The sequence below is a fragment of the Scylla paramamosain genome, chromosome 12, assembly GCF_035594125.1.
Source record: "Scylla paramamosain isolate STU-SP2022 chromosome 12, ASM3559412v1, whole genome shotgun sequence".
NCBI lineage: Eukaryota > Metazoa > Arthropoda > Malacostraca > Decapoda > Portunidae > Scylla > Scylla paramamosain.
In genome coordinates this window covers 22,379,806-22,392,515 of record NC_087162.1, presented here as the reverse complement: position 1 = coordinate 22,392,515, position 12,710 = coordinate 22,379,806, and the positions used below count along the sequence as shown (strand labels likewise).

At 35.0% G+C, this 12,710-nt stretch overlaps 1 protein-coding gene across 8 annotated transcripts in view; it reads right to left on the bottom strand.

Annotated features, from left to right (window-relative positions):
- LOC135105896 (protein strawberry notch-like) overlaps positions 1–12,710 on the bottom strand; it is a 35,181-nt gene that overhangs the window by 5,156 nt on the left and 17,315 nt on the right. For all 8 annotated transcript variants that reach the window (XM_064014545.1, XM_064014542.1, XM_064014544.1 and 5 more), the window contains 12 exons: positions 12,231–12,571; positions 11,760–12,001; positions 11,218–11,371; positions 7,852–7,986; positions 7,434–7,581; positions 6,868–7,011; positions 6,676–6,762; positions 1,931–2,020; positions 1,322–1,660; positions 935–1,099; positions 610–722; positions 202–473 (listed from right to left, as the gene is read on the bottom strand). In XM_064014545.1, coding sequence (XP_063870615.1) covers positions 202–473; positions 610–722; positions 935–1,099; positions 1,322–1,660; positions 1,931–2,020; positions 6,676–6,762; positions 6,868–7,011; positions 7,434–7,581; positions 7,852–7,986; positions 11,218–11,371; positions 11,760–12,001; positions 12,231–12,571 — 2,230 coding nt within the window. The remainder of the gene's footprint in view (positions 1–201; positions 474–609; positions 723–934; positions 1,100–1,321; positions 1,661–1,930; positions 2,021–6,675; positions 6,763–6,867; positions 7,012–7,433; positions 7,582–7,851; positions 7,987–11,217; positions 11,372–11,759; positions 12,002–12,230; positions 12,572–12,710) is intronic.

The window sequence follows — 12,710 nt, the reverse complement described above, 5'->3', positions numbered from 1 at the left end:
ATCATTCATACTACATATTCACTTACATGATATGACCATGGAAGATGTATTATGATTCAGAAATATGTAAAGTTATTAACCTAATGACAAATCATTCTTTCATGTATTTTATTTGTTAAGGTATCTGTCCATATTTTTATAGAAATATAAAAAAATTTTCATTCACTAGATATGACATAACCACTCCTTGTTATGCCTCACCTGTTAAGAAATTTACTCATATTGTTATAATCTTTGTCCAACTGGTATATGCTATCCTCCTTGAGAATCATCCCCACCCCAACTAAGGCATTCTGGATGTCAGAGAAGAAGTCACCCTTGTAGTCATCAGGGGGAGGAACTATAGGGTGCTCATAACCCATCATGGTCTTCATGGTGGACTCAAGGGCCATTCGACCATATTTGGTGTCAATGTTGAAGGAGGAGAGATCCCTTGATTCAGTGGCTCTTCTGTCACCATGTGTCAATGCTCCCTGGAAGCAAGAAGTAAATTAAGCTTCAGACCAAAGAAATAATTTATGGTTGAATTATTGTACATGAACGTTCCAATATCAATACGGATAGAGACTGAGACTACATAATAATATGATACATCAAGACTGGCCTTACCAAGCTCTCTAATCTCTTTGCTACAATGGATGCAAATCTTCGTTCTCCAGCAAGCTCTGAGATAAGGAACACATATTCTGGAGCATTCACTTGGTTACTTCTATGAGTACGACCTGAAAGATAAAATAAAGACAAATTATTATTGATTCCTTGAGTGAATAATCTTTCCTTGCATTCATTACCATGAACATCAAAAAATATGACAACAAAGTCTAACAATGTGACAATGTGTGCCCTCTACACTCAGCTACTCCTTTTTATGGAGTATTTCAACCTAGTACATGGATGGATGCATACAGAAAAAACAACACATATAAGTACACACCAAACTGCTGGATTGCTCTATCAGCTGACCAAGGCAGCTCAAGTGTTATGTGAACTCTTCTCCTCTGATTGACAACTCTGCGGTCACTCTGTAAGGAGATACCAGAGCTGGCTGCCTCTGAGATGATAGCAATGTCCTTTTCTGAAGCCATGAACCTCTCCTTCTCTGTAAAGACAAAATTATTATTAATAGGAACACTACTTATAGATATCTCTAAAATTCAGTACTTTTCCTACAGTACATTATCATGAGCAAATAAGCTAGCTATATCTCATAGACAAGCACTTAGACAAACTCAAAAAGCATAAATGCAAGAAACATTTTTTTATTTATTTTTTATGGCACTATTCTTCATTACTCTATATCCACTGGCAGATAACCACTCACCCCTGATATTTAAGATTTCCAGAGGCACATCAGCCTCAGATCGAGACTCATATGTGACCTGCCCATCATCACTCTGCACAACACGACCTTTGCGCCCAGTCATCTCAGCTACATTCTCTGGCCCACCCAGTTCATCTATCAGCTGGTCAAGAGTGTTAGGTGGGAGCTTGCGGCCCAGATTTTCAATGGACTTTAGGAGCTCAGCCTTCAGCTTGTTTGCCTTCTCCACATGGTCCCTTGGAGGTGGAGGAGGCTTCTCTCCATTCTCCCGACCCTTCCCATTTTTCTGTTTGTGGTTCTTTGGCGGCCGCCCTCGTTTTTTGGGACGGCCCCAGTTCTCTGTGGAGGAGGCACATAAAGTTATTTATAAACTACTGGCACAAAATGTACTTAAGAAATACTTACAGAAACCAACAAACCACAAAAAATAATACATTAGACACAAAAATTAAATAAACTCTATAAATTTCATTTTTTGTGTGTTCAGAATAACTCGTCCCATTCTTCCAATTATTTAAGGGTCTAGAAAAGGCTTTAACTCGAGTAAATAACCATTTCTGAAATTATCAAGAAAATACTTCAAAAGATTGACTGCTAATTGTTACTAACCTTCATCATCATAGTCGCTGATCCCTGAGAACTCTGATGAGGCTTCAGAGGAATAAATATCCTCTTCCTCTTCCTCTGCACCACTCTCACCTGTTTCAATTTTAAAAATCATATATATATATATATATATATATATATATATATATATATATATATATATATATATATATATATATATATATATATATATATATATATATATATATATATATATTTTTTTTTTTTTTTTTTTTATTAAGTACCCTTTTTGTTTTTATTCTGCCCTAAGTTTTAAATATTATCAATCATCAAACTTAGTGGCTGTACAGTCTTAGTACATAATATTTTTTACCCTACAAAAAATTCAGAATTTCATCATATACATCATATAAAAATATAAAAGATACAGTTCCATCTTAATTCTTTTCAATATTGATAAACATTAGTAAAATGCATATTCATAAAAGACTTAAAGCATAAAATGATGGCATATTAATGTTGGATAACTTAATAAGTGTCACAGTGCTGTGTGATCATTTTTCTGTGTTATCTCTCTTTACAAAAATTTAAAACCCTGTTTTTGAATGAAGAAAATTTTGCATAAGTCTGTGCATCATCCTTCATATATAGATGCTCTTAAGGTTCTTCCATGAGATACTCCTGCAATGAATAACAGTTTGTACAAATGCTCACATTTACAATGCTACTGGTCTTTTGTAGTACAAGCTTATGTGGAAAATAGATGACAATATTAACTTCTGTGTCAAAACCTTGTCTCAAAATGCATGTATTCCATGAGGTTATAGCATTGAAAATGCTACTTTATTACTGGTAAAGATTTGTATGTGCCTACCAAAATAATATTACAAAATAAAAGTTAGATGTCAAAATGATTGCGAGTTATTCCATTTTTCCTAATCTGAAGTTCTAAAATTGATGAACTGGCACATTTATTTCTAAATATACATGACATCTACGTCTATACAATGGAACCTCAATTACCAAACACCTCCCTTCTGAACAAATTGGTTTTTGAACAAAATTTTGAACTCATAAATGTTTCCACTGCTATGTCCAAATTCTATCCTCAAACAAACTTACTTGATTTCAAATACTTAAAGACATGGCAAAAGCTGTCATTTATTACTAACTTATTGTTTCCATAAATATTTCCTTCATTTTTTATATATTTGGAAGGAGGACACAGAGGGTAAAACAGTAATTCAACCTTTGAAATAAAGTACATGTGATCCCACTGAAAAGCCTCAATGTAAACAAACAGGGTTCGGCTGGGTCAGAAATAAAACCCGAGCCACCTGTGACTCTCGATGATCCCACAACACCATCACTACTGCACAACTGCAATTTCCCAGTAGCAAGATGTCTAAGTGTTATGATCATCTTAATTTTGGCAGTGAGTGGGTTGCTTCTCACTGTGTCACTCTGTAAGGCTTCCCTCACTAGATCAATTACAAAGAGAATACCTGTACAGTCTAAACAATATTTTCTGATGAGTTCTGTATCACTATACATTCTTTCTGGATAAATAAATTCTAAGCTGGAAATGTTGTGGAGCAGCCATATTAGCAGTAGAAGTGACTCTCATAAGCAGGTAAGACAGGGTGGACAAGTGTCCAGGGACGGATTAATCTACTTTACTTTCCTATGGGGAAAATCATTTCGGTTACTGAACATTTCAGATCCCAAATGGCATTCAGAAACTAATTAAGTTTGAGAACTTAGGCTCCACTTTATATATATGAAGGAAGAGACTTCAGAATGCACGAGTTCTTCACCAGGGCATCAGTAATACCATAATGGTAAGTGCTCATTTATTTACTTACTTATGAAGGTGGATAAGCAACTGTATCTTTGATAAAAAATATTCCTCTATTTCTTATTTTATTTTCACTTTATTTATTTATTTTAATCATTATCATTTTATTTATTTTTTTTATTTATTTTTATTTATTTATTTATTTATTTTTTATCATTTTTTTATTTATTTATTTTTTTTTTTTTTCATTTCATGTTTATCAGCAAAGCTCAAAATTTCACTCCCATTCTATATCAAATTGGCCAAGAAATTATTACTGCTTACAGTATTTTCACAGATGCTCTACTTACCCACCAAAAGTTTTTTTTTTTTTTTAATAACTTTTCAGCAGACATCTTCAAAAATAATTATGGAGTTTACATTAAATTAATATAATGACATCATTAGAAGCTCCATATCTTACTATCAACAACTCCCCCAGACCTCAAAATTTACCCAACATAAAAATGTTTACAATCTTGTCAATTCACTCACTTGCCTGATTGGCAGAGTGGAACACATCTTTGTGCAACCATCCACCATAGAGTAGTCATTTAGTACAGCAATAAAAGATGCAGGTATTGCAAGGCACTCATTCTGTACAAGTAAACTCATGGCTGGTTGATGGATAAAACACTTAATACAATTGTCATAAGAATGCCTGGTCCACAGGTTTGGAAAAAAGCAACTAGGCCATATACAGCCTCAATGTTTAGCTTTAGTATAAAAACCTGTAGCTGGAATTTACCCATCTTTCTATAGTCTCAATTACCACTGCTATATGTATTACTTAGGTGTTACTTTAACACCAACCAACCTTGAAGGCATAACATAACACAACACTCCCAAGAACACTTTTATATGATATCTAGAGATCAAACAGTGACCACCAGCTGTACCCAAGGATATCCTTGGGAAGTTGTCTGTAAGTCCATCTGCATGGACTCTATGCAAGGTAGTGGGAGATCATGTAATCTGTATCCTCTCTTAGTCACTGACTAACAGGTAAGAGACATTGATCTTGAACAGGTCTTTAATGTTGTATAGTTACCCTGGATAGTTGGCTAACAGAAGAGAGTAGATACCATCTTCCTGCTCTCCATTACACATAAAGCACGAAGTTGAGTGATCATTGTCCCTGGTCTGAAAACCAAAAGCCAGCCCATAGTGTTGCATCCCCTAAGGGGATAAATGTATAGCTGGCCTAGCTGGATGTCAGATGTCTACCAGAGGTAAATAGTTAAGGAAGTGGGTATCATCAGTAAAATATGTAAGCCAGTAATTTACATCCAATAAAAGCACTAACTGATATTTAACTAATATGTTTACCCCATAAATGAGTATCTACTGCATATTCAATTTGACTTCAATATTAATGAAACCATATTACAAATCTATTTTTATAAAATAACCAACCATGATCAAGCAAACAAAACCACAATCACACTTGACCCTAAGATTCTTAGACCTCTGTTTCCTTTTTTTTTTTTTTTTTTTGACAGTTTTTTCTCATTACCGAAGAAAATCCTGGACAAGCCCATACTAGCATGATTATTGTCCAAGACAGCTAATAGGTGGCAGCGTGGTTACTGGATTGGTGTTATTTACACATACACCTGAGAGAGAGAGAGAGAGAGAGAGAGAGAGAGAGAGAGAGAGAGAGAGAGAGAGAGAGAGAGAGAGAGAGAGAGAGAGAGAGAGAGAGAGAGAGAGAGAGAGAGAGAGAGAGAGAGAGAGAGAGAGAGAGAGAGAGAGAGAGAGAGAGAGAGAGAGAGAGAGAGAGAGAGAGAGAGAGAGAGAGAGAGAGACCTGACCATCTCTTTCACCAGGATGGTAAACACAGAGACCGAGAATAGAACATCACTTAAAATTTTTCTCCAAACCCCTTTTGACTTATTTATACACCATACAACTAGAAGAGTCTGGGATGGCTAATGAGTATTAGCAACTGCTGGACTGAGTCAGGTAAACATCCAGGGGTGGGCAGTGCCACTGGACTTTAGTGATTCCCAGATAGACACTCTCCTCTATTAATCTGAGAATCTGAGGGTCAAGTGCATTTCACAAACACTCAGCAAAACATGTTCCAATAGAGAAAGGAGTACTTGGCATTGGTTACATTACTCATATGTAATAGAAGGTTCAAATTCATATTGGTTTGTAGCATTATAAGTAATTTATGTATTCTATGAACTGCATTTAAATTCATTCCCAGCTAATCTATCACATTGAATATTAGATACTTGATGACACCACAGACTTGTTTAAAAAATTATACAATACATAATTTGGTACTCTAAAACAAATTATAAATCTACTTTAAATAAACTGTACTTTACATGCACAGTTTCATGCAGATATCTTTTGAACAGTAAAGTAAAACTGAACATATATATGAAATTATAAAAATAATTATAAAAAATGAGTAAACATAATATGATATTACAAGCACAACCTTTTCACTACAAGAAAAAATTAAAGCTGCCAAACTCCAACATAAACTGGCAAGCAAATCCATGTTGTTACCTAAAGCCTGGGCTGCAGGACAAAAGAGGGTGAGCTGATTAGGGAGTAGCTCTACAATCAGTCATTTGACAAAGTCTTCTGATTATACACTGACTTTCCCCTCAAAAGATATAATGCCTAAATTTTGGTTTAAGTTTTGTTTTTCTTTTGTCTGAATTGTCTACAAACCTTAAACACTAGTACTTATGTCACTCCTTCCTCTATGTTAGTGTCCTCAGTTTTCATTTCTTTCATTTACTAAATACATTCTCTCCTTTTGACTTCAATATTTATTGAAGGTTCTGATACATCTAAAAATTAAGCAGTTTCAAAATTAAACTTTCATCGACACTCAACTCTTGTACCAAAGTTTCCCTTAACATCTGAAAAAAAAAAAAAAGGATGTTAAAAACATTATTAATAATGGAGGAACTTTGCCACTTACCTGACATCTCGAAATCAGAGTCCTCCTCATTATCTGAGTGAAGGTCTTTGAATCTCTTCTTGGCTGCTCGTTGTGCTGCCTGACGTACTGCAAGAATCACACCATTTTAATCCTTTCCAAGATTATCAAATTCATATCAGAATATATTATATTAACAACAGGAACAATGTAACTTAGTATGTTCTGTTTTACCTGGTTTCCTCTTGGAGGTTTTTCCAGTGACCTCATCAATAATATCTTTGAATTCTTTGCTGGTTTCTGAGATTCCTAAAATCTTATTGATACGGTTCCTATCTGGAGCTGGAAAATGCTTCTCCACAAGAGTCTCCAGAACACCTGAAAAAATCAAGACAGGAACATTGCTGGATAGCCAAGTTTATCAAACCAAGTAAAATGCCATGGCCTTCTTTAATTTCTTAACTTTGACATACAAAAGTTCCAATATCAAACTAAACAAATTCAAACTAAGCAAGTATACCATATTAACACAGCTGCATGTTATCTATTCGAAAAATGTGTTTCCTGAGGCCCCAGACATATAAAAAAAATTATGAATTATTATTAATTATTAATGCTTCCATGGGACAGATATTAGGCACAGAAGTCCCAAGTATTCATCTTACAAAGCACACACCCAACAGATCTCTAACAATGGAAGCTGAGAATTTTACAAGAGACTATAGCCAAGCTATACTAAATTTTGCATAAGAATTGGAATATTCAAGCCCACAGAGAAGAGACTAGGCAGTTGAACACACCTTTGGCAGTGGAGACAAAATCAGAGAGTTCCCCATCATCCCTTTCCAGCTGTTCCAGAGTACGGGCTTCTCCAGTGGACTGAAGGCCAATCACCACACACCTGTTGGTCTTGACAGCATCTCTCGCTAACCTCACAGCATGTTCCACCTGTCATCATAAAAACACCACATTGTTGCCAGTATATGGAACTTTTCATAGTTCTTATCCTTCCCACATGGCTTCATTTAAGCTCATACATCACAAGTCCACAGATAACTAAATATGCATTTTTTTCTGTTCTACTTATGAAATGCATGCTGTAATTAAAATTTACTGATCAATATATTTCATATTTTGAAACAAATCACTATGACATTTACAGCTACAAACATTGGATACCAATTAAATGAAAACACCATTTAAAATTACAAAACCCACCTTTGATGCTATACACAGGTACTTAAAGAAGCGCTGATGTGACGACCAAAACTGCCCCCACATTGACTTCTTCATACCCTTTTCAGCATTGATCAACTCTGAGGCCTCCTGGAATTTCTGTCGGGCATCTACCCACTGAAAGATTGAACAGATAGAAACAATGGTTAACTGATATAACTACCTATTAATCTGGTATATGGATGTACCTATCTATATACCCTCTTTTAGTAAGGCAATATGAACCATTAACACAATCTGTGGCCAGTGGAAGAATTGGAGATATCATGACTTCTAGTTCACATTCTCAGCTGCCAGATGTTTGTAGTGTCGTTCTCTTGGTAGAAACTAAGATGCAGATGACTTTAAGTCTTTCAATTTATGAATACTTTTCTATATACTTATGGTCATTGTATTTTCTAATTCTTTTCTCTATGCTAGATACTATATATATATATACGAGTATATATATATATATATATATATATATATATATATATATATATATATATATATATATATATATATATATATATATATATGCACTCTATCCATATACTATATACAGTGAAATCTTGGTTACTGAATGCCTCCCTTTTCAAACAAATCAGTTTTCAAGCAAAATTTTAAACTCATTATTGCTGCAGTTGTGTTACCATAATTCAATTCTAAAATGAAGTTACTTGATTTTAAATATTAAAAGACCTAGCAAAAGTTGCCACTTATCACTAATTTATAGTTTCTATAAATATTTACTTCATTTTTTATACATCTGAATGAGAGATACAGAGCATAAAACAGTAATTCAATCTTTGAAATAAGGTAAATGTGATCCTGTTGAAAAGCCTTGATGTAAACAAACATCTTTCAGCACTCAAGAGTTATCCCAAGCCACCTGTGGCTCTCTCAATGATCCCGAACACCATCACTGCTGCACAACTGCATTTTTCCAATAGCTTTTTCCCAGCAGCAATATATCTAAGTATTATGATCACCTTAATTTTTTGCAGTAAGTGGGTTGCTCCTTTCTGTGTCATTCAGTAAAGCTACCCTCACTAGATCAGTGACGAAGAGAATACCTACATAGTCTAAACAGTATCTTCTGATGAGTTCTGTGTCACTAAGTTCACTTAATACATCCTTCCTGGATAAATAATTTGTGAGCTGAAGATGTTGTGAAGTAGCCATCTTGGCTGTGGGAGCATTTGTCATAAGCTGCTATGACAGGGTAGAATATATATATATATATATATATATATATATATATATATATATATATATATATATATATATATATATATATATATATATATATATATATATATATATATATATATACACACACACACACACACACACACACACACACACACACACACACACACACACACACACACACACACACACACACACACATACAGTGGAACCTCAGTTAAATGAATACCTTTCTTCCTGAACAACTCAGCTTTTGAACAAAAATTTTTAACTCATAATTGCTTCTGTTGCAATGTCACAGTGGGAGTGTTGGTCATTACCCACTAAGACATGGTGGACGGCTGTCTAAGAACAGATTTATCTATTTTACATTGATTCCTATGAGGAAAATAGTTTTGGTATTCAAATATTTTGAATTCTGAATGGCATTCAGGAACGAATTAAGTTTGAAAACTGAGGTTCCACTGTATTTAATTTTCATTTAAATAATCATTTTTTTACTCTCAATATAACACTTGAATAATTCTTAATACAGTATATTTAAACTTGATTTAAATAATGATATTTTTTTACTCTCAATAATACTTTAATAATCTTTAACAATATATTTAATTTTGATTTAAATAATGATTTTTTACTCTGATTTAAACTGATTTAAATCATTTGATTTAAATCAGACCAACCCTGCTTGGTGCATGCACTGTCTTTTCTGCACAAACTGACTGTTTTAACATGTAACAGGGATCTTTATGGGGATTTCTTATATTGCCTTTTAAATGTTGTAATTTTTACCTAACAAAAATATAGTATTAGCATTATTATTATCAAATACTCCAGATAATGAAAAATTAATTGAAATACAGCCTTAACTCATAAATGAGAGAAAATAAAAATTCATAACTAGTTACTCTTAACACTTTGTCCACATTCCTGAAAGATGACACTATGGACACCTGGCAGCTGCGACTAATTCAGCAATCATATCTTATGCAGGTTTATTTAGAATAACTAAAGGGGTAGAGAGAGAGATTGGGAATTATCATTCTCAGTATTTTCATTACAACAATTAGTGCAAAATGTGGATGCCTTGTCTTCCACTAACCTCCTTTTAAGAGGGATATCAGCCAGACATATAAATAAACATACAGTAAAATCCCTGTCATCCGGCATTCGAGTATCCGGCAGCTTCAAGTATCCGGCACATTTTTCCCCGAGCCTTAAAATCAATAAAAAATCAATGTGTACTCATAAAATCGATTAAAATTCCCACGCGAGGCATACTTTGTCCCCTCGCCACCAGAGCACACTGCTTCGCGCCACCCGCGGCCCACTGCACTGTGTTTACTCAGTGACTCAGTCCTGCGTGTGCACTGTTTATCGCCTGACGCCTTCATCATGCCTAAAGTTGTAGAAAAGAGGAAGCGTGTTGTGTTTACACTTAAGCAGCTGATCAGATCAGCTGATGATTAAGATCAGCTGATCTTTATTATGGTAAGATGCGTGAGTGTAGGGTGGGGATTGTGGACATAATTTCACTTCTATTCAAGTATCCGGCAATATTCAAGTATCCGGCATGTCGGCGGTCCCGTTGATGCTGGATAAGATGGATTTTACTGTAGATCTATATAGCAAACCAATATTTCTTATGAGTGAGACAAGACTAAGGTGTCCACATGCACACACAACTCCAACTAAAAACATTAACCCACATCTTAGCCTCTAAGGGAGAGAAGATTGATCTTCATCAACTGCACAGTGTGAAGATCAGATGCAAACACAACCAGGCTTCTCCAAATCAGAGCCCTAAAGCAGAACTGGTCTACTCCTGCTGCACTTTAACTGACCCATCATGCCCTTTCCTGCTTGTGAACTGCTCAGACCAGATACAGAACCTCCCACAAGACCCTTGAGGCTGCATTACCATTTATGTATTCACAACAGCCCTTCATTCAGTCTTCTAATTATTCTTACTCCATCATATACTTCACACATTTCTATCAGACACATCACCTATTTCATTACATGACACACACTTATAAAAGTATAGTATGAATACATTATTCTTACCATTATAACTAAATGTTTAATAATGAAAAATTTCTAATTGCTTAATACTATGAAAAATGTACAAACCAAAAAAACAGTTTTACTTACCAATTTGACAGATTCATCATACATGTGCTTAAAATCTTCATCTAAAGGAACTTCCTCTATTCTAAATGCTACTCCATGAAAACTGAGTTGACGAGCAATGTACATCCCACGCAGCTTCATGTCCATTGCCACAATCTCCATAGCACCAACACCTCTGTAGAACATATCCATGTGTCATGACTTATAATATGCAAGCATAATTTATTAAATGTTTGCAAAAATTTACCTTAGAAATAATGCAATACATTAGAACACCATAGAAAGTACAAAAAAATTATCTATTAGCTATTCTGAGTTATTCTACTTGAGAGTAAGTAGCAGCATCTTTCACCATTATATTGAATGATTCAGTTTTCTGGACTTCATAATCTCAGTAGAATATATAATCCTAAATGAAACAATAGTTTTTTCTCTTATCTTGCACAAGCAATCACAATTATTTGTCACTCCTTATGGAAAATCCCTTGAGGGAGGCAAAACATGAAATATATAAATGAATAAATTTTTCTTATTCCAGGTAGACAATGAAAGGTGATACTCACCTTTTTTCCACAGCACTGATAAAGTCACTGAACTCTGGGAAGGGAGTCCCCTTGCCCCAGATGCCAAGCCGGACCATGTATGCCATGTTCTTGGGCTCAGAGGCACCTGTGGCTGAGGCATATACCACCCTTGCTTTAGGCAATCTGGTCTGCAACTCCAACACAGTTAAGCCAGTCTTTGTAGGTTTCCCAGACCCAACTGGACTCAAATTCTTGGCCCGGTGGCATTCATCAAATACAATCTGTGTAATAGAAATGTGATAAACAATGAAGAAAATAATCTAATCAAACCATTTGAATTTCCTGATACAAATTAGTTATTATGTAATGACAAAAAATGTCTTTTAATGCTAAAACATAAGTATAAGTTTCAGTAGTTTAACTTAAATAATATTTCCTCAAAAATTAGGTCAACTTTCCATGTCATGCAAACAATGACACCACTGTACAGCAGCAATGGAAGATACTCACACAGCCATCAAAGTCATCTCCACACCAGTTAAGTATCTGCTTTAGTCGGGTCTTGTATTTGCCCTGCCCACTTGATGACTCTCCAATTAGAGCTGAGTAAGTAGAATACAGCACACCCTTCTTCACATTGCCATTGAGGTCAGAGTTTATTTTGCCATACTTCATCTTGCTGAGAAAATTAACCTGAATGTGGGATGAACCGATATCCTTCAAATCCCTTTCAGCATCATACTTGAGATCATTGGACACAGACACCCAGATTGACTTCTTGCGGCCCTTAAGGTAATTTTCATATATAATTCCTGCAATTGTGCGTCCCTTGCCCACACCAGCACCATCACCTGTAAGGAAGGAAGCACATATTTATGTATGACACGCAAACCATCACAGGTCATGAAGGCAACATGTGGTGCCCTCACTGTATCTTTATATTCTAGGCAAAGTAACAAGCCTTTACTCACTGAATGCTAAGGTACTTCA